The sequence below is a fragment of the Andrena cerasifolii genome, chromosome 5, assembly GCF_050908995.1.
Source record: "Andrena cerasifolii isolate SP2316 chromosome 5, iyAndCera1_principal, whole genome shotgun sequence".
NCBI lineage: Eukaryota > Metazoa > Arthropoda > Insecta > Hymenoptera > Andrenidae > Andrena > Andrena cerasifolii.
In genome coordinates this window covers 16,438,095-16,460,267 of record NC_135122.1, presented here as the reverse complement: position 1 = coordinate 16,460,267, position 22,173 = coordinate 16,438,095, and the positions used below count along the sequence as shown (strand labels likewise).

Here is a 22,173-nt window from a genome sequence, read left to right as displayed (position 1 = left end):
ATCATTTGGTGAAAAAATTATTTTACAGTCCACGAGTTGTAACACAAAATCGGAAAATAACCGGATTTTCAGCGGTTTTTTTTTAAACTTTTTTGAGTCGAATATTCAGGGGTTAATTCCACCCGCTTAGATTGAATTTGGGCAGCAAACGAGAATTGCGTTGTAACGAGGAGGAAATTCCCTACATATTCACAAAGTTTCAGAGTTTTTCGAGTTTCCGAGTTCGGGATGTTCCCTTGTGAGTGGTTGCCGCGATTTGGAGCAAAAGTGGAAGTAGACAGAGAAAGAAACTGTAACGAAGAAAAAGCCGGAAATACTGATAGAAAGAGACAGAAATGCTGACAGAAAGAGGGAGAGATAAATGCTGATAGAAAAATATAGATAAACGTTTAGGTTATGTTATTTCCGGTTTTGCTCCAAAATGGCTGCGGTTATACCGATCACTTCCTAGAGGATCGCTAGGCGGACCCTATTAACTCGATGCAGTCACACCCGCGCAAATACTTACTCCTGTTTATAAATGAAGGGTAAGGGGAAATAAAGAGGAATGTCCATTTTTCGTGATTCTGCGATTTATAGTATATTTTGCTGATGGCAACTGGGACCGCAGAACTGTCGCGTCACAAAGGGTTGTAAACTTCAAATACCCCCGCAAGATAACGTTAAATATTTTTAGGAAAAATTTCGAAAATGTTCACACTGCGCCGGAACAAAATACGGAATGTCCCCGCTCTTTGCCTAAGCATAAGCTTCGAGCTTCAGTCTCTAAGTTAAAGCAAGAAATTATTAAAAAAGAAAATTATACAAGAGAATTAAGTTCGTCGAACCTTGCTTCTCTACTGGCGGACTAAAGTATTGAAATTTAATTTTCCCGATAACGCTGTCTCGCGACATCCCCTGTCTTCACCCCCTTACCCTTCAAATCGTAGGTTGAATTAGCAGCATTCATAGACATCGGAAGCTCGACTTGGTCGACTTGTCAGCTAAGCGTCGAAAACTTAATTTTCGTCCCCCGCGACGGTGAGACGGTAGACATCGGCCAAAGAGCACTGAATAGACACACGACCGGGCTGACAATATCGTACGCTGGGAAAATCGAAGAGAACGGGAAACCAGGCGGACGTGTCTATGTGTGTGCATGTCAAGGTGCCCCAATTTGCGTGCGAATACGTGGAAAGAGCTCGCTGGTGATTTACAGTACACCGCCTAACTATAGTGCCAGGCATTGTCGTGGGAAGGAAATACTTTGTGCAAAAAACAGAGGGTGGGAGCGATAGCTGGGGGATGGAAGGGGGGCAGAGAAACAAGAGCGAGACAGAGAGAGAGAGAGAGAGAGAGAGATAGGAGTGTAAGCTTTGACCGTGTCATCCCCGCGGCAACCAGTGTATGGAAACACGGACCAGCCAGAGGATCAGCCTTCCCCAAGATTTACAGTCACCGCTCAGGAAGACGGGGACGACTTCCTTCTAGTCACCGAAACTTTCCAGCAGACGCTGCAGCTTCGCGACAACCGCCCGCCGAATTACCTGCCACCGGCAGCTTCGTGGAATTTAACGGTGATTAGGTTCGTTATTACGAGGCACCTTTGAAATCAGCACGAGGTGTCGGAGGAGCTTGTAAATCTCTGACACAGTGACGCGCCAGTGTCAGAAGTCAGTGAGGACGGTGCGCAGGGGTTGTTGCTCGAACGGTGGAGGCAGTGCAAAAACAGACAGATTAATTGAGCGCACCAGGGGGGTTGGGAGTCTAATGAAGTTTCTCAGAGTATTCGTTTCGCCGTCTGTATTTCGCCGACACACTGTAGGACAAAGTCGGTAACGGTCCAGCGGTATCGTCGGCGCGGCAATGAAAACGGAGAGCGCGATTTGCCCTTTGACTCGATTTGCCTTTTATCGCCGGGCGACGCTGGCGCGCTGTTAATTAAACAATTTACCGTTCCAGACGGCTACCCGTTTTTTCGTTTATTCTATCGGTTTCCCATGTCACGAGGCAATTAAAGCTCGACCCGTCGGATAAACGGGCGTACACACACCCCCCCCCCCCGCTGCTCCTCCCCCGCCCCTCCGGCGATAGAATTCATAATCCAATTCTTCCCCGCGGGATGGGCCGCGCCAGCGACTGTTTTTCCTTTTTTTTCGCGACTGTTATTAATCCCGCGAGCCATCTCGCCCGCCGGCCGCGGGCTCGCGATGCGCGAGCAATATTTTGGCGGTTAAAAGAAAACCAAAGAGAGGGAAGGTCGAGGTGACTCGGGCCATAAATTTGCGTCGTTAATTCCCCGGCGAACCCGAATTGGCTCGCCTTTGTCGCGGCCGCGCCGATGCCAACGGCGATAAATTTACGATCCCGATATCGGAGCTCGCTAAAAGGTTACCGACGAATTAATAACCGATCGCGCTCCGTAGATATCCACCCCCTCCAGCTGGCAATTCAACCAGATCCCGTAATTATATCGCGGGTAACGCGAGCCGCGCTCCCTTATTTCGTTAAAGATTTACGGCCCTTGATTCTCCAATTGCTCCGGGGGATCTTGCCAGGACTACCCGCGGTCTCCGGGTATTAATCTTATCGGTTATCGATAGTGAACGCTGGATAGTTCGGTCGGTGTCTGGATCCTCGGTGCACGGGGGTGCCTCGGGAAGCTTGGTTAAGAGAAACTTGATCGGTTCCTTTGATGGGGAATCGAAAAGGAACAGTGGCCTTCATTACTCTATCTCCGAAGTTTCCAACAGTCCTTTTCAAGCTCCCTGCATTGTGAGTCGACGCTAATCCGCAGGAATGATTACAGTTTTGAAAGTCTCTTTAACTTGTGTCTCTGTGATTAAGTCTTCGGGGCGCTGCGTCTCGCAGGAAGGGGCAGTCGAAGGCGAGCGGGTAGCGAGAGGTTTATTTTTAAAAATGGAGCCTGAGACCCTGTCGAACAAGCAGGCGTGCTCCGGGGATGGGCAAAGGTTTCTTGCGAACGCGAGAGAGCTTCGCGAGCCGGCTTTATCTCGATGTCCGTTCCTCGTCGCATTAATTACCGAAAACCGTGGCACCGGGTTTAGTCGCGAGATTTATGGCATTGCGCGCCGTTAGCGATTGCGATCGGGGTTCCATATAACGGCGACAGTAGTCCCGGAAGATTAATAATGCCTTAACTGCGACGGGACTCGTCGCTGGAAGGTGTCTGCAAACTTCGCGGGAAACGGACGCCTCAAAGCGTTCCTCGGCACCTTGTCATTTATAGTTCCGCTACTTCGTAAATTAGATGTAACGGCTCGAATCTCTGCAGAGATCACAGAGCCCGGGCTCCGCGCTGCGCAATCCGTGGCCCTTTCTTTGAAACGCTTGCTGATACTAATTGCCAGTAGAGCGAGTCCGCGAATGGTCAGACGGATCGTCGTATTCTGCTTCCAACCATCTTAAGCGGTAAAACCACTCTAGAGGCAGAAAAGAAGACCTAAATTTGAGAATTTATTTTCGGAGTATGACAAACGGAATAGAATTCCTTTTCACAGGGTTTATTTAATACATATTCAAGTACGAAAATCAATTTTTTTATTGTCATTTTTATACAAAATGGTGGCGATAGAGCCCGTCGTCGAAAACAGTTTTTTTTTTTAAACACCGCCACGGGAGGACGGATTTCTCGGCATGTATGAGTCCTGGAACAAAAAACAAAAAAAAAATTGTAATCTATATATAATTGGCTTTGGAAGTACGTAAGGGTTTTTTTTAATCAATTTTTGTGGAAGTGGTGTACTTTTTAAGAAATGAATCGAATTTTTGCCCTAAAAATGAGCATTGAATTGTTTATAGAAGAAAAAGTTTACATTCAATCAAAAAACGGCTACGTACTTCCACAGAGAATATTGTTGCGAAGCTACTGTAAAAATTTCAAATCGATCCATGCAATAGTCTCCGAGAAATCCGTCCTGCCAGTTTGAAAAAAGTGGTTTCGTGGAAAGCGCGTTTAAAGTTTTATGAACACTTTAATCCTTGAAATATTTGTTTACCTCTAATCTGCGATGCCTGCGCCATACATTTGGCCATCCAGATCGAGGTTCGTCTCCTCCTCTTCCTTCCTAGATGCTTTTAAGGACATTCGGGCATTTTTTGCGGCATCGCTGAGCGATCTCTCGGAAAGTCGATGCGGCGCTCGTCAGTCTCCACGCAGAAGTTACAACAGTTCGGCCCAATTGTCCCAATACGCCGTCATTATATATGCCTGCACTAATATGAACTACCCTGTCGAGAACATGTTTGCCGCTGGAAGTCGATTTCGGAGCCATCGACCAGACTGTGGCGTTAAAGCTCTTTGCTATTTTGCGTAAAGCTATACTGACTCACTCATACACGTTTGTCATAGTATTAGCGCACACTGGTGACCTCTCGAGGAACCCTAAGAACCGTTTGCTTTGTAGTTAATAGGTTAACTTATTATTTCGAAAGGTAAAAGTAGTACAAAAGCGAGGAATCACAGCGCGTCGCGTGACTGCTCAGCGCGCGCTCTGAGGCGCTGCGGAAAAATCGGTAATTGAACCCATTAACATTTGTTTTCCACTATAAATCAAATGGCATATTGTTTTTATAACCCTAAAGTATCGTTTAAACATAAAAAAATAATTAATTTTTTTAAAATCCTAGAGTGGTTTTACCCCTTAACTCCCTCTTCCCCGTCTTCGTTGGGAAAAGTGTGTTGTTAAAAAGCTAGCTAACGCCTCCAGCGTCCCCCCACTGACGGATTCTAAGAGTATTATGTTTATTTAAACAATTAAACTCGACGGTGAGAGTACTTTGCGTTCCTATCGATCGCCAGTTAAATATGTAGTTTCAAGGGTGTACAGATTTAAATGGATTTAAACGGAACATCGTGTATCCTGCGTCTGTAAGGTTGTTTCCCGGAGGAGAGTGAAAGGAGAGAAATAAGAAATGGGCATTGGAACGAGACCGTTGCACCGAGCGGTAACGGGAATCGCTCCGCCATACGTCATGTACAATAGCAGCGCTGGCACTTTTTACGGATATTGCATCGATCTCCTGAACGATATTGGATCGTTGGCGGGTTTCGATTACACCATCAGAGAATCGTTCGACGAGCATTACGGGCACAGAGATCCGAGCGGCGGCTGGAACGGTATGGTCTACGAGTTAATGAAGAACACGTCGGACATTGCCGTGGGGCCGATATGGATCACGTCTGACAGAGAGCAGGTGAAAATTATTGACTCTTACTCGCGCGGAATGGAGACTTGAAATTCGTGTATTCTCTTTTCACGTGGAATAGTTCACGAGATAATTGTACATTATTCATTCGGTTAAAGTGACTAGTTTCGTTAAGGGGTCATGCTCAGTCGGGAGGCCGAAAAAAGGGTGGTCTTCGAAAATTTTTTACTCAAAAGCTGTAACACATTTCTCAAAAAATCTTTTTTCCTTTCAAGGATTGCATCTAGTACCGTGCATCGTAATTTTTTCATTTAAAAATATTTATCAGTAACTATGTTCTCTAAAAAAGGCTTCTGTGGTGACCACTGCTGCTCGAAAGTCGATCATCTGAAATAAAAAATTCAAAAGAATTTACTTATTATATTATATTATCTAGTATTTGAAGGAAGGATTTTTTATCCGATGCTTAGCTTAGTTTTCTTTTAATTGGCGAAAATCAGGCATGATTTATGATAAAAAATTGAAACTTTTACTTTAAACATCAGCCATTCTTTCCCAAATCAATATTTCGAAAAATCCTTCGTTCAAATACTAGATAATATAATAAGTAAATTCTTTTGAATTTTTTATTTCAGATGATCGACTTTCGAGCAGCAGTGGTCACCGCAGAAGCCTTTTTTTTAGAGAACCTTCGAGTGATGGACCATAACTTAGTTATTGATAAATATTTTTAAATAAAAAAATTACGATGCACGGTACTAGATGCAATCCTTAAAAGGGAAAAAGATTTTCTGAGAAATGTGTTACAGCTTTTGAGTAAAAAATTTCCAAAGACCACCCTTTATTTCGGCCTCCTGACTGAGCATGAGCCCTTAAATGGTGGGAGGTCTTAAACGCCGCGTGAAAATTTAACGAAGCTTTATGCGTTTTACGCGTTAATTGAATTATTTGGAGAGTCAGCGATTGGCGCGCGTTTCCCCAGGTGATCGACTTCAGTATCCCCTATCAGAAGCCCAACGGCTTCGCCATAATGATGCTGAAGAAGAAAAGGCAGGTCCCGTTCCTCAGGTTCCTAATGATCCTGGAGTTAGAGGTCTGGCTCGGTTTCGCGTTCGCTTTCCTTTTAACCATATTTCTGTTATTTATTCTCGAGAGATACTCGCCGTTCAGCTATCGGAATAACCGAGGAAGGTATCGGGACGAGCCGGACGATCGATTCTGCTCCGTGAAAGAGTGCCTCTGGTTCGCGTTCACCTCGGTCACCCCTCAAGGGGGCGGGGACATCCCTAAAAATTTATCGGGGAAAGTGGCAGCTGCTACCTGGTGGCTGTTCTGTTTCGTCATCGTGGCCGCTTACACGGCCAATCTCGCGGCTTACGAGACGCTCGACAGATTAGAGAGGGGCATCGAGTCCATGGACGACCTGAGGAAGCAGTATCGTATCCAGTACTCCACTCTGGCCAACTCCTCCGCGTTCAGATACTTCGAGCGGATGAAAAAGACGGAGGACACGCTTTACAAGTATGTAAGACACACTCCTTCGCCCCTAGCCCTTCGTGGTCGCACCCTCTTATAATCAGAAATTGGTCACATGGGGTTCAACTACGCCCCAGCGTTATTTTTGAGTTACAATTATCGCAATTTTTAATCTTTTAACTTTTCAGTGATAATTGTACATTCATAATACTCGTGCCATTATTCTCTAATAGTCTTCTTCTAGAAATGTAAACTTTGATATGATGAAATTTCTGGTTGAAAAGATAGAGGTGGTAAAATGTGATTTTTCTTGAAAAATTCACCAAATTTTTAAATTTTAATATTAAGGTTAAAAATTTACAGAAATATTGGCAGACATATACTTCCGGAAGAAAAATGTCTGGGGTGCGATACACCCCAAGTGACCACGAAGGGTTAACTAACACTTGTACGCTTGTACATTTTTCTATAGAGGGTGCTCATAAAATCCTTCGTCAATCTTCACCAGCGCATTCTATCAGCTGTATCAATTAAGTGTGGAATCCTATTCTTTGGACTAAAAATATAGCAAAATTTGGGATTTTTTTTTTAAGAAACCAGCGATTCGATTGATCTGAAATTTAGACCATATTTTGATGCATCTTTGAGGAAGCTGAAGTTTTTTTTGTATTAAATTTTAACCATAAATATAGTAGTTATGCATCATCGACCATCACGCCGCGCAAAATTCGCCGGCCGTTGGTGCGCATGATATTTATCTACCAGGTAATCTGAAACAGAAAAATGAAACGGCGTTTTATTTTATACATTTGTAGCTTGAAATTAATGAACCAGCAAAAAACAAAAAAATTTACTGAGCAGTGTGGAGCCAATTTTCTTATGTAATAAAAGAAGTATAGAACTTAGCGGTATTCTGGTTCATCAATTTGGAGCTACATACAGTCACGTGCGAAGTATTCGAGTTTTTTTTAGAAGATAGAAGGATTAGTTTGCTAAGTGATGTGATTCCTCGTTTTGAAAAAAATGCACTTAATCGGAATAGCAAAAAAATAGAAAAGGTCGTTTTTTAAACTTTTTTTTATGAGCCTGTAACGAAAATTCAAAAATCCCGTTTGTAGATTGAAGTAAGTTATATACGTGCCTAAAATTGCATCAAAATCGGTTAACGTTGCTCTGAGCTATAAACGCTTAAATATCGCAGAATAAGGTCGAAAATCGCTGATTTCGGAAATTTCGATTTTAAAGGGTAGCCGAATACTTTTGCACGCCACTGTATGTACAAAGTAAAACGCTGTTTCATTTTTCTGTGATGCATAACTCCTATATTAATTATTAAAACCGAATAAAAAAAAACTTGGGCGTGATGCATAACTCTTATATTAATTATTAAAACTGAATAAAAAAAAAACTGCAACTTCTTCAAGGCTGCATAAAAATATGGTTTAAATTTCAGATGAATCGAAATGCTAGTTTGTAGTGACCAAGCAGTTTGAGAGCACTTGGCGTCGCATTATACGTTCGACGACAGTCCGACAAATATGTTGTTGCAGCATCTGGAGGCGAATGACACTCGACGAAAGTACACCGGAATGGAACAGATCCGAGTACGCGGTCTGGGATTATCCCCTGGAAGACAAGTTCACGAAGATGTATTACGCGATGGAGGATGCAGGATTTGCTCCTAGCGTGGAGCAAGCGGTGAAGATGGTCCGGAAAGTAAACCGCACTTACGAGTTCGCTTTTATAGCGGAAGCTATGACCATAAAATACCTGATGCTGACGAGCTGCGACGTCAGGCTGGTCGGAGAGGAATTCAGCAGGAAACCGTTCGCATTCGCCGTGCAAAAGGGATCCCCGTTGAAGAGGAAAATCGACGACGCGTGAGCATCCAGGATTATTCCGCTCCAGCGACGCGATTTTAAATAACATCTCGCTGCTGCTATCCATAGTATTTCGCCTTTTATCCCGCAGCTGATTAACGTTTAATTAAAGGATCACGCAGCTGGCGATCCGGAGGAGATTAAACGAGCTGGAGAGAAAGTGGTGGGACGAGAACCCATCGAGGGTGAGCTGCCCACCGGACAAGGACGTCAACGCGGGCTTCGACCTCGACAATTTGGCAGTTGTGTTCTTATTGATCCTCGCCGGCATATCCTTTGCCGTTCTATTTCTGTGCGCGGAATACATCTGGCGTCGTTGTCAATTAATGCGAAAGAATGAAAACGCGCGTGTCATTGCGGGGGCGGCATTGGCTCATCCTGAAGTTAGGGGTCCCCGTGAAATGTTCAGAATCAAAGAGAATTCGAGGAAGTAACCTGTCCCGGCGCCACTCTGTACGCGCGAGCGTAGTTCGATGTTCGTCTAAACTTCTACCTCGCTGGAAAGTACAAGTAGAAACGTAATAAGCGACGAGTAAAAGAGGAAGATTAAACAAGGGAAGGGATATTATTTTCTCGGGACATTTTCCATTTGTTCTGCCAGCTTAGCGTGTCACGTTTTGACAAACCACCTGAACGCAACCAGGGTTCCAGAAACATGTCGCAAATGTTTCGTGTTTGCCGTCAATTAGCTAATCTGTTTTCCCGACCCCTTTTCTCTGGCAACGTAGAATTGTTTTTAGGTAGACACGGGTCGATGCGCGGTCCCCACCGTTTCCTGTGACTTTTCACGCGTCTGTGCATGCAAAATAAATGATGTGGCTAATGAAATTGTGCAATGAATTCGCAATAAATGTTGAACGTGTATCTCCACTCTTTCCGAGTTTCACTGTGCGAGCTCCACCGAAATCCCACGGTCCCCCCCCCCCGAATTCAAACACAACTCCATTAAGGAAGAAACACAGAAGACGTAGATGTTCCATGGAGAGGTGAGACAAACGAAAGGGGGTTGTTAATTGATTGTATCGGTACATAGGTACTCAACTTGCGACTAACGCTCCAACGTTCTTTCCAGCAACGTTTAATGCATACTTTATCGCCACTAAAGTCCGGAGCATTTGGCTTTCGCGTCGTTTATTTTGAGGCGTTAATTCGCACCTTGCCGGCAATCCACCTGGCCGCTTCGAAACGACGCTCGCTTCGGCGACTCGTTGAAACGATTCCAAGGAAAAATGAGCGGCGCCGCGAAAAGGGCGCGCGACGCGTTGCAAATTTCCACGATTACCAGTCACGAAGATATCGATGTTGCATCTGCATTAAAGTTTCAAACGGTGTGCCGTGGAAAAGCTAACGATCCTCTGGTCAATTACGAGATAAAGGGATCTCGCGGCACGCGACCGCCGACATGCAAATTCACGGCGGAGTGTCGCGGTTCTCGGCGATCGCGACGCGTACTCGAGGAACGGCTCCGTTTCGTGCGTTGTATCGGCGATCGAGAATTGGAAAAAAAAAGAGGAGCTTATAGGCGGGAGACAAAGTGCGTTGATACGAGAAATTGATTAGGTCATCCCCGCGGCAACCAACGGGCAAACACACCTAAAACGAAACGAGCAGGGACGAGCCCGGGTCTCGAAACTACGCTCAGTTACTTGTCCGATTTCCACACGCGATATCTCGACCAGTGGATACAATGCCCAACGGCACCGAAACGAAGTAGAGCCAATGCCAATTACGTATCGCTGGGGGACGAGCGGCGATTTTCTTGGCTGTAGTTTCTAATCGGATAAGAAAGCGTTACAAAGAAGTACAAGTGTCTCGTTAGTATTGAAATATATGTTAGTCTTGTGAACACCGAGTGCAAGATTTGTAGGAGGTAGTAGTTCCACAGGTTTTAGATTAAGGATGGAGATTGTGTACTTTAGTGTTATCTCGTTCGCCTTCCTTGGACTCTGCGGAGAGTTTTCAGTCCACGGGCAAAGGAACGTCGTGGCTGATAGAGAATCGGCTAAAGCAACAAGGCCTGTGAATCTTTGTAAGTAGTTTTAATGGGACACATCTTTTACCATTTCTTGACTTTTTCACCGACACGTCCACGCCAGTGTTACGCCATATTCTCATTGCTTCCACGCCACTTCTACTTCGCATCCACACCAGTCGCACAATGGTCACACAAATACTCCTTCGTCATTTTTTCAGTTCTACCACAGTCCTACGCCATTTCCACCCTTCAATTCAACAACTAGCTCCATTCTATTAACAGTCATAAAGTTTCTTAAATACGACCAATTTCAACGAAAGTTTGAATGTGTTTTAATGGTCTCCGCCTCTGAATTTTCCGCAACAGTCATCATCAGCGACGAGATCAACAGAGTGGCCAATAGAAGCGTAATAGCCGCCCTCAAAACTATCCGGGAGAAGTATCCAAGCCACCTGGGGACGGTGTGGACAGTCACGGTGAACGAGTCCGACGTGAACGAGACTCTGGATCGCATCTGTGACACCTGGGACTCCGCCGTCGAAAAGGGAGGGCCCAAAGTGCCCGATCTGGTCCTCGATATAACAACAGCCGGGCTGGGAGCAAAGATATCCAACTCGTTCACGGCTGCCTTAGGAATCCCCACGCTGTCCGCGCAATACGGCCAGGAGGGAGACCTGTTCTACTGGAGAAACTTAAACAAGGATCAAGCAAACTACTTAATCCAAGTAATGCCCCCGGCAGATTTAATACCGGAAGCGGTCCGGCAATTGGCGATCCAGTTGAATATCACGAACGCCGCGATCCTCTACGATCACAATTTCGTCATGGATCACAAATACAAGAGCCTACTGCTGAACGTCCCGACGAGGCACGTGATCAACGAAGCTTCCCAGCACGTAACAGGGATTAGGTGGCAATTACCGCCGTTACGGGATCTGGATATCGTCAACTATTTCATCATGGGGGATGAGAACACCATCAACATGGCTCTCGAGGCAGCGGAGTCCTTGAACTTCACCGGCAAGAAGTACGGCTGGTTCCTCTTGACGCCGGAGAGCAACGTCTGGCCCAGGTGCGAGTGCAGGAACATGACTGTCCTCTTCATGAGGCCCGAGTTCGCAGGCCAGAGAGGGCCCACGGTAGAAGCCAACCTGCCGAAACCGATCGTGTCCTCTGGCTTCTATTACGACCTGGTGCAGCTGGGTGTCAAAGCTATGAAGCTAGCGTTGGACAGCAAGGAGTGGCCGCTGGAGCCAAAGCAGATCACCTGCGACGAGTACAACAGCACAAACACCCCGCAGAGGAAGCTGGACTTCTTTGGCAAGCTGAAGGCGACCTACAAAAACATGACACCGACTTACGCTGAGATCCATTGGGGGACAAAGAACGGCGAGCACCAGGCTCGCTTTCAGATGTCCATTCACGTGGTGAACATAGAGGAGGGGGTTGTCTCCTCCATGGTTGATAGCGGATCCTGGAACGCGAGCATCAATACGCCGTTACAGGCAAGTTGCAGCTACAGGACGCGACAAAGAGTATCGATCGCGGCTCGATCGTTGATTCCCCTTTGGGCCGGGCGGCATCTCCGGCTTCCCTCCGCACCTCCATCCCCTTGATCCTCGGCCGATGCGCCTCAGTCTCGAGTTTCTTCGCGGCACAACGGTCTCGAAGTGCTCTTTGTTGTATTCACGAAATTTCGCGTCCGAGAAATATCGCCCCCTTTGGCGAGCTTGTCACCCGATCGCGCGGCATTTCGAGGCGCGCAGTTCGATCGGAAAATCTGCCACGCGTAGCTAAGACTAGACGGGTTTTTTCCCGCGAGGCCTGCGAAGCGGAGCGCGATCGATGACGAGAGCGGCGTGCGCGGGTCATTTAATTTCAGAGAAAGCATCTTTAAAATTCATGGCATAGGGAATCAACGTGGCAAATTGATAGCGGTGTGCACCTGACATTATCAAGTGAAATTAGGTCGTGCTATTGATCAGCGAAAAAATGGTAGTTTTGAGTCACGCGAGGATGGGGCTGCTCGATAATCGAATGTCGTGGCTGTAACGTGACGTTGTTTTTTTCCGAACGGATCAGTCGAAACTGCGCGCGGGGTGCATCGGCTGAGATTGAATGACATCCTGTTAAAAAATCCCACGGGAGAATGTACGCGAAGTTTCCCATTTGTAGCGCGTACCGATACTCGGAAAAATGGAAATCTGGTATAGATGGCTATTATGGCGTATATTTGTTTAATAACTTTCCCTTATCGGCGATAGTATCGTTCCCAGCGCGTCATTACTTCGCAGAAACTACTGAGCGAGGGGGGAAAAAGAACGCGCTGGGAACGATTTCTCAGCCCTGACCGCGAGCCAGTTGACCGCTGTGGCTATACGCTCGACATTATAGTCGTTACGACATTTATTTACGCTTGTAGCTGATAACGTCGAGCGCTGATGAAGATACCACGTGCAACTTCATTTGTTTACCCGATATACGTATAGAGCGAGATCCTCCAACCGCGGAAACCTTCCCCGGCACTCGTGGCTGTAGTTCTGCGTCGTATATCCTCGCTCCATTTCGATTAACGTAAATGACTGGTGGCTTAGACCTGCCCGAACTCGAGCTCCGACATTGGCATCCGACTTTGCTCGCTAAGTACTCGACCCGTTACCCGAACATCAACATCCCCGGGTCCCTTCCTCCCATCGATCGACCTTGCTCCGTGATCAAGCAAAACTGCCAGCCGGAACCCACGGGATTCTGCGTTCTGTGAAGGTGACGAACGACGACGTGATGAACACCACCGCGGTGAAGAGCTTCAGGGTCGTCACCGTGATCCATCCCCCGTTCGTGATGTTCAACGAGGAGAGGAAGGAGTACTACGGCTTCTGCATCGATCTTCTGAACGAGATCAAGGAGACGGTCGGCTTCCAGTACGAGATTCGCGAGGTGGAGGACAAACTGTACGGGGACCTGAGCCCCAACGGCAGCTGGAACGGAATGACGAGGGAGCTGATTGACAAGCGGGCGGACATCGCGTTAGGCTCGCTCTGGGTCACAGCTGAAAGGGAGAGGGTGGTAGATTTCACGGTGCCTTACTACGACTTGGTGGGCCTGTCCATCATGATGCTAAAGACAAAGAGCTCCACCTCGCTATTCAAGTTCCTCACCGTGCTGGAGAACGAGGTCTGGTTCTGCATCTTGGCTGCCTACCTCTTCACCAGCGTTCTGCTCTGGATCTTCGATCGCTGGTCGCCGTACAGCTACCAGAACAACAGGCAGAAGTACAAGGATGACGACGAGAAGAGAGAGTTCAACCTGAGGGAGTGTTTCTGGTTCTGCATGACCTCGCTGACGCCGCAGGGTGGCGGCGAAGCACCGAAGAACCTATCCGGCAGGCTGGTCGCTGCTACCTGGTGGCTGTTCGGGTTCATCATCATCGCCTCTTACACGGCGAACCTCGCCGCATTCCTCACGGTCTCCAGATTGGAGATACCGATAGAGACTTTGGAGGATCTCAGTAAACAGTACAAGATCCAGTACGCCCCGGTATTAAACTCGCCTGCTTATATTTATTTCAAGAGGATGGCTGCTATCGAGTGGAAATTCTACGAGTGAGTATGCGCGTGGCTGGGTTCGCTGCGGTCTGAATATCGTTGTTGTTCAATGATGAATAATATAACTTTAGCATTTGGAAGGAGATGAGCCTTAACGATAGCCTGACGGACGTGGAGAGGGCTAATCTAGCGGTCTGGGACTATCCCGTGAGCGACAAGTACACGAAGATGGTGCAAGCCATGGAGGAGGCTGGCTTCCCGTCCTCCACCGAGGAGGCTCTGCGAAGAGTTCGACGGCTAGACTCTAGCAACGAGTTCGCTTACATAGAGGATTCAACCACTATCAAGTATCTCACCATGACGAACTGTGATCTGGTTCAAGTGGGGGAGGACTTCTCCAGGAAACCTTACGCCATCGCGGTTCAACAGGGATCACCTCTCAAGGATCAATTCAACAACGCGTAAGCATTTATTGCATTCGCTCACTATGTTCAGTGAAATGTATGCTCTATTTCGACGCAGGATCCTCATACTTCTGAACAAGAGGAAACTGGAGAAGCTGAAGGATACGTGGTGGAAGAAGAACCCCGACAGGAAAGACTGCGACGCGGAGAACAGTCAGAGCGACGGTATAAGCATCCACAACATCGGGGGTGTATTCGTGGTGATATTCCTCGGCATCATATTTGCCTGCTTCACCCTGGCCTTCGAGTACTGGTACTACCGGCATCGCACGAAGATCACCAAGATCAGTCGGAACAGCCCTTCCAAGAGGAAACAGACGAAAGTGAAGCCGCTGAGGTTCGATCTGCATCCCGCCCCAACGCACGGTTTCCAAACTTCTCAATTCAGATCAAGATTCTGAATCTATCTACATTGAACCAACAACGATTCGTTATGCCAAAATTTCTATACTTCACCCAATACGGAATAAAAATATGTACGACTCGAACTTATCGTGTCTTATTGATACCTTTTCTTCTTACTGCCACCAGGACGTCGATATTTGTTGATTGTACACCACTCGGTAGAGGGAAACAGAAGGGAAGCTTCTGGAAATAAAAGATTGCTATGTATTCTCCCTCAGAAATCCGACGAAGTAAATGTTTACCTGGACAAAGGAATGATAAAGAGTCGGAGCCGGAAATAACACGTGTAGACTTCAGCGTTTGCAATGCCTTTATTTGGTTACTCCCTTTGCGTACATTATTTCGCGCAGAGAATACATGTTCAGGTTTCTTTTTCGTTTCACTCCATCGTTCTAGCTTCGAAGCGAAGCGCGTGTCGTTCGCCGTTCGAGCAACCCTTTCACGCCGTGTTCCGTTGCATCGTTCACATTTATCCACTTCTCTCTTTCTCCCTCGTTTTTAAACGCATTCGTTCTCTAACAGTGTTCCCTTCGCGCCTTCGCGTGCCCCCGACACCCGAGGCAGGCGTACATTCGCCAAGTTCCCTAACGTTTCGTTCATTTTTGCTTCCTTACATTTCACATGTACGTTCTCGGTGATCCCGATGATACCTCCTTCTGAGGGAGCACAGGAAAAGCATTGGGAATTATTATCGGACTCCTTGGAAACATGGGGTCCGGTGGATTCAAAGGAAGGTGGGAAACGGGGGGGCGGGGCAATTAATCTTCTAGGAAGTTAAATTAATAATTAGGGGGATACAATTAAGATAATTCATTAATAATTACGAGAAAACAACAAGAAAATGGAACGGTACTTCGACGGTGTCTGGTTTTAAATGTCGTGCGGCACTTTGTCACCATTGTATTTTTTTTTCGCCTTTTTTGTAAATCTTTTTGTTCGTGTATAAGTACTCCGTCCTCGAATTTACCCTTCTCGATTTTCTCAGCGTCGCTCTTATATTCTTTTTTTGGCATTTTTTCTTGGTTACATTTTTTTTCCCTTTCCCATTCTCTTTGCAACGCATCCACAATGGAGCACGCAATGGAACGCCTGCACATTGGACGAGAAACAGAAAAAAGAAAAACTCTGCTCGCTACGATCTCTATATACGTATAGAAAATCAGCGCACTAATTTTACTTATAGTTTATTTTTTTTTTCCTTTTTGGTTTCTTTCGTTCTCTTTGTTCTCACGAAAGTTCACGAAAAAAAAAGTATTATCAACGTGCTACGAAAAAAGAAAGAAAGAAAAACGAAATCTCGTTGAACTACGTTCTCGATACAAGGTTTTTTTTTCTGCTCGCACTCTGGGCGCGCGCCAGTGTGCCTCGCGCCTTCGGACGCCTGCGCAGCATATACACTTCTTTTTTTTTTGTTCCGTTTCTTTTTTTGCTTTTTCTTTACTCGTCAAAGGGTTAATAATAATTATCTAAATGAACGTTTAATATTTCCTCTTTCGTCTCTCACTTCGGCGCATGTCTCGCTTCGCTGTGTTTTACATTGTTGTTCAACGACAACGGGGGATATTCTTTCGTTATTATTATCATTAATATTAATATTATTATTATTATTATTAACGGCACCGTCTTGGATACATGCATAACAAATTCCACATGCCAAGAGGCCTCCCCCTGTCGTATGTACGCATGCATGTGTAAGTGTGTATGTGTGCAAGTGTACGTGTAACAGTTCATTGCGTCTTCGTCTTGGGGAAAAAAAAGTATACAGCTAAACGCCTCGATATCTCTCCAGTCATATAGCATTTTTTTCCTAAGCAGCTCGTGTTTTTTTTTTTAAATCCAGTTCATAAGGTCAACGGACGCAAAGTCGTCAGAGGCTGGCATCCGAAGCTGCTACTGTGCCTTCTATCGCAAAAAAACACATTAAACATGTAACGTTACAAACATGAACCAGCAACAACGCGGTGGCTAAGTACTCAGAGAACCGGGCTACACACGCTACAAAGCGACAACTAAATATGGTGCGCTTCGAATATTTTTTTATTGGAAAAAAAAAAGAGATGAAAAAAAATCAATCGACAGCGTATCGCGGCCGATCACTCCCGAGAGGGATTTATTCTGTTACTTTAGGAGATGTAAGATGAATTTTTCATGTAACACGTTACATACCACGTTATCGATTATGCATCCGCGTGGACACATTAATATATACGTACACATCTATCGACTTCGGGTTACGGTAAACATAACAAAAAAAAAAGTATTCCGTTCGTAATTTGTGCACGAGACGGCCACGAGCTCGTGATGCAAGCTTTACGGGTGCGTAAAGTTGATAGAAGTGAACAAAAAAAGTGTTTTGTGAGAAAAATAGCATTGATCATTTCTGACATGGCCAAGATGCCGACACGCTACTCTGTTTGATTTTAACGAGCGCTACACACCTGTGAAGCTTGCATCATTAATCTGTGAACACTCTGTATAGCACGAATCCTCCTAACGATTAACAAAACTTAAACTTTGCTTCGATCGTTCGACCAATCTTCTTTGGTCTAATCGTATACTTGTACCTCCGAACAAACGAGAAAGGTTTTGTGATAACGAAGAAACAGAAAGGGAAACGTAATGGTAACCCTGTGACCCGCGCAATCACGCGTCCGAACAAGTGTGCAGAGCTTACATATATATATATATAAAAAATATAGATTGGGGAGACAGAAAAAAAAAAGAAATGCAACAAAGCACTCGGCGTGTAACGTGAATTCTCTAAGAGGCATGTTATTGTTTTACCTTTTCCTATCATTGTGCAGAGGTACACTAGATCGTACCCAGCCCAGTTGACCCAATGCATAGCAATCTTTCTCGATTTTCTCCTCTTCGCGACTAACAGTATCTTCCACTCCGACCGGAGTACAATGAAAATGATCCTGCTCGGAGAGAATTCTGCGCTTGACCGGAGATCGAATGGGCTCGGTTTGAACGCACTTGTCACATTGACGCACCCTGAATTTCAACGTGAGATTGGACGATACCGGAGGGTTCGGCGAGTCATTCTCCCGATACTCCATGTACGGGCTTTCTCCGCCGGGAAGGTACAGCAGGTTCCCCGACTCGGATCTGCGATACGCGACCCGCTCTAATGTATTGTTCACAGGAAACGTAGTCCCGTCAGCCCATTGACCGTCATCCTTTATCGGGCGAAAGTGCGTGCGAGCGGACGTGAGCAAATCCTCGTCTGGTTCCGGAAGACTGTTCACCTTCAGATTCGGGCGAGATTCTTTGCGTGTACCAATGGGCGTCTTACGCGGCGCGACTGGAAAGAAGCAGCTACCTGTCTGGGGGCTGTGGCCCAAGGTAGCTAAATTACTTCCGAGCCCTTTCCAGCACCAGGGTCCGTCCATGGTCGAGTCAGACCAGTTAACATTGCTCTCTGAAATAAGGTACACCCGTTTACGTACACACCGGATGCTCTCTATCCGTTAGAAGCTAACGTACCGCGGGTACAAGCAGATTGTAACAGTCAAACACAGACCTGATTTATTTTTGTTACTACAATCATCCGCGTAATCCTCAATGCTAGTTAAATCGATGTCCCATGGAATGAGCGGCGAGTCGTCAACGATAGATTCCTGGTACGGTGTGTCGGTAGCGTATCCATTGTCCGAAGTGGATAAAGTAAAGATTGTCTCGGAAGTGTCTGTCGGCCAGAGGGGTCCTGAAGGGATCGAGAGAGTAGGGGCTGCCCAAATAGAGGCCGTGTCCTGTGCATTGCCTGGTCCTGAATCCCAAAGCGCCTCCAAGCTCTCATCGAACTTTGCTTGCAACTGTGCCAATCTAAGTTGATCTAATTCCAATTCCCGTTCCTTTTCCCTCTCGCGCTCCATTGACTTAGCGAACCCAAAGCTCTCCTTGTCCTCCGATCTTCGCGAGTCAATGCTCTAAACGAAAAGGGTTGGTTAAACCATAATATGCCTCGATGATATAACTTACGCTTAAATCGACGTTACAGGGCGCACTTACAATGGACATTTTCGTTTTCTTATTGCGAGATTTATTGTTGTTCTTGTTATTGTTGTAGCTGACCCCGTTGATTTTGTTGTTGTTGTTGTTATTGTTGTTGTTGTTGTTATTCCCAAAGTTCCTGTCCTTTCTCTGAGAAAACTTTTTGAGGGTGGTAGGTTGCAAAGCAGGGAATGCTGCGTAATATCTGAGAGCTCTGTCGCGAGGAGTCAGCGACTCCAGATTTGTTTTGGTTTCGCCATCAGACTTCCTGGATTCCTCCTCCGTCTCGTTTGAGCCGCCTCCCTCCAAGTCTCGCAGTTTCATACATAATTCGTCCACTAGCGTTTCAACCCCACATTTCTGTGTAATTAAAATAATACGTGCACTAGTCGCAGAACAGAGATATACGCAAATGCGTGGAAAGTAAGGTGGAAAGAATTAATGCCACTTACATTATCAGCAGCACTTGTCAGACATTGCACAACAGCACGTCTTTGTTCCCTGTCTCCTTGCGTCGGCAGCTTCGCTTTAGGTCGGGTACGAATGCGACGTCCTCCGTTTCTACCTGTACCTACTGCTTCTTCTGGAGGACTGAGGGCCGAGTCGGGGCGACGCAGCAGGCTGAGCACGAATCGCGAGTACGCAACTGGGTCTATCCCCAATGCGTCCAGGCGTGCCTCCAGCCACTGGCGCAACTCCTCCTCGGCCCTTGTGCCAAACACTTCGCCTCCTCCAGGCGACGCCGCTATCCCGACCAAGTGCAATGCCGGGTTCCTCATTTCCTCTTAATAAAGCTCCTCCTAGACCCAGGAACTTTAACGGACTCCGCTACCTCCAGGGTGATCATCTTCTCTCCTTAAAAGTTAAGCGAACTCTGACGCGATGCGCAAGACAGCTTTACGGCGATGATCGATGAAGAAATTAACAATTAGCGAAGTTACCTATTTACAATAGTGTTACAGTATTATATTATTGTCCTTTAATGTTTCAATTTCACTGAATCCACCACCATGACATTTACTAACTTGATAAAGTGCTCTTTTCGCTTCTCTTCGTTACTTGTAATTTCTCGCTTTATAGTTTCGTTGCCCACGATCAGTGGTAGTGTGTCTTGCGATTTCAGTTACGTCGATTAAAAATTATTTAGTTGTGCACAGGTGGTGGATATCTTGTAGAAATGAGGCTGGCAGGTCTTAGCGAAGGATAACAAGTATAGTTTCCTTCCCATTTTGACACTGAAATTTTATAATCCTCCCATTACTCTTACGGGCATTCTTAGCGTAAAAAGAACATTCACCGCGAATGAATAAACAAATACAAAGTTCCTTTTCACTCTCGTCATTTATTTGTATGGTCAAGAAATATAATTCGAAATCTGCGATATACATCGACGACTTCAATTTGCTTGTACAAATTGTGAACTTAGGTCTATGGAAGATTATTATTACATTTCTTACATAAGCGACACTAGCTATTAGTTGCATGAAACTTTCACTTTCGTACTATCTAATTCTACGTAAATATTAGTGCCAGTACATTTACACCTTGAATACCATGCCAGATGAAAACAATACACAAAATGAGAATGCTATGTCCGAAACAAAGCTGGACCCCTGTTCGATGGAACCTTTACGACAGAGTCTAATTAATCTCGCGCGGCAACGAGGGTTATTGTTAAATACATATCGCGCATAACAAGAAATGCAGAAGGAAATGAGTCACGGGTATTATTAACACTCGATACTTAGAAATCGACCGGTGACTAATGTAATTTTCAGATAGAGTATCGAGTTATGTCATAGATTATATTCATTTTCATTCAACGCGCACAGTGTAATGTTATACAAAGTGCTTTGAACGTTGGTGTGTACATTAAACATGGTTGGAGGCAAGGCTCCTTAAATCTATGCAAACACGTTGTTTACTCGTGGGCGAAAAAAAAGAAATGGAAATCATAGAAATTCACATTAAATTCTACTTTGCTTCTACCGAAAGGAACGCATAAAATATATTAAACATTTATATTCTACGCTGTCGGAACAGTCGCAACGTCAAGCGGTTAAGCGTGCTCGGTCGGACTTTAATCGACCGTTAACTTTTTGCGCGGAAACGTAAGACGCAATTGGAGAAACGAACCGTTTACGTTAGAGGCTTATCAAGTCACGTTGCACGAACCGTGGATCTAGAAACATATATTCCACGTCGTGACTTCGGGGAAATTAACAGCGCAAAATTACAAAAGCCACCCCCCGCGGTGCATCGGGTGGGCAGAGCAGATCGTCGCCGTTATCGGTCGCTGTCAAAAACGCTTATCGCCCGGATTCAGGCGCGGGCAGGGAGGATTGAACGTTCGAGGTTCGAGGGCCACCCGAGCAATAGAATTTCACGACTTTATGCACGCGTTATCAATCGACCCCGTCCGCTTGATAGATGTCCCTCGAACTGGTGCACGAAAACAAACTGCGAGCTCGGGCGCAATAATGCTGATTGCCCGACTGGGCTGTCTATATGGATCGTTGGCAGAGGTATCGTTGCACGGTGCAATGCAAATAACCTTGCCGATTGCGCTATGCGGTTCGCCTGAGTCATAGTTCGCTCGCGACGGACAAAACGGCGGACTGCGTGACGTTACGAAACGAAAACAAACCTCTACTTGTACGCGGCGCACTTGTCAACACGCGTCAACCACTGATCGCACCCCTATCCCGACAATAAACCAAATTCTTCCCAATTCTGACGTACCTGCATGCCTCGAGAGATGATTTTCACCCCGGCCACTTCTACACACCCCACTCAGCGAAAAACATGGCGGCTACTAAAAGCTTAAACGCCCCTCCCCCTTCCTACGGACGCAGTCGGTTCGTCGGTTCTTGCACAAGATTCGCGGGTGCGTTCGAGAATTCGCGATCCGCTGCGCTCGTGTTCGTTGATGTCTGATTCGCTATTCGCATCGAATCAAAGGGGCGCCTTATTCAACCTTCAACGGGCGAATTCCACTTACGCCCAAATCGCCCGCAACGCCTGTGATTTTCATTACATATCGCGCTCGCGGCGGGCGATTTGGGCGTAAGTGGAATTTGCCGAAGATTTACCTGTCGGTCAGATCATGCAGAACCTGTTACGTGAATTGTCGCATTTATGAACGTTTGCGAAACGAGTTGCACCGACCGATGATTGGCCCATATTTTTGCACACATTTTCATGTAACCACTGTTTGTTAACCTAGGGAATCGCGATAAATAAATTTGCATAAAAAAGCTTGTGCAATTTTAAATGTTATTGTT

At 46.0% G+C, this 22,173-nt stretch overlaps 3 protein-coding genes and 1 long non-coding RNA gene across 10 annotated transcripts; 2 read left to right on the top strand and 2 right to left on the bottom strand.

The window, feature by feature from the left end:
* Positions 1 to 3,523: 3,523 nt before the first annotated feature.
* LOC143368952 (uncharacterized) lies at positions 3,524 to 4,564 on the bottom strand. The gene is made up of 2 exons (XR_013085314.1): positions 3,999 to 4,564; positions 3,524 to 3,647 (listed from the first exon to the last, which is right to left on the bottom strand). It is a non-coding gene; the product is annotated as an uncharacterized LOC143368952 (long non-coding RNA).
* Positions 4,565 to 4,702: 138 nt separating this feature from the next.
* On the top strand, positions 4,703 to 9,355 carry LOC143368882 (ionotropic receptor 25a-like). The gene is made up of 4 exons (XM_076812090.1): positions 4,703 to 5,196; positions 6,131 to 6,669; positions 8,175 to 8,504; positions 8,617 to 9,355. The coding sequence occupies exons 1-4, from the start codon at positions 4,915 to 4,917 to the stop codon at positions 8,936 to 8,938; spliced, it is 1,473 nt and encodes a 490-aa protein (XP_076668205.1). The 5' UTR covers positions 4,703 to 4,914; the 3' UTR covers positions 8,939 to 9,355.
* Positions 9,356 to 10,150: 795 nt separating this feature from the next.
* Positions 10,151 to 16,016, top strand: Ir25a (ionotropic receptor 25a). Its single transcript, XM_076812089.1, has 5 exons — positions 10,151 to 10,533; positions 10,846 to 11,984; positions 13,243 to 14,081; positions 14,156 to 14,485; positions 14,547 to 16,016. The coding sequence occupies exons 1-5, from the start codon at positions 10,404 to 10,406 to the stop codon at positions 14,887 to 14,889; spliced, it is 2,781 nt and encodes a 926-aa protein (XP_076668204.1). The 5' UTR covers positions 10,151 to 10,403; the 3' UTR covers positions 14,890 to 16,016.
* Positions 15,186 to 21,791, bottom strand: LOC143368868 (uncharacterized). Of its 7 annotated transcripts, none has more exons than XM_076812059.1 (7): positions 21,632 to 21,791; positions 19,831 to 20,124; positions 19,342 to 19,744; positions 18,908 to 19,249; positions 18,420 to 18,825; positions 17,678 to 18,317; positions 15,186 to 16,795 (listed from the first exon to the last, which is right to left on the bottom strand). In XM_076812059.1, exons 3-7 carry the CDS (start codon positions 19,666 to 19,668, stop codon positions 16,735 to 16,737), a joined length of 1,776 nt encoding a protein of 591 aa, XP_076668174.1. In that variant the 5' UTR covers positions 19,669 to 19,744; positions 19,831 to 20,124; positions 21,632 to 21,791; the 3' UTR covers positions 15,186 to 16,734. The 7 variants fall into 7 exon arrangements, with proteins under 7 accessions (XP_076668174.1, XP_076668180.1, XP_076668178.1 ...); XM_076812065.1 differs by having other exon boundaries at positions 17,890 to 18,317; XM_076812063.1 differs by having other exon boundaries at positions 19,342 to 19,830; positions 19,915 to 20,124.
* Between the last annotated feature and the right edge of the window lie 382 nt (positions 21,792 to 22,173).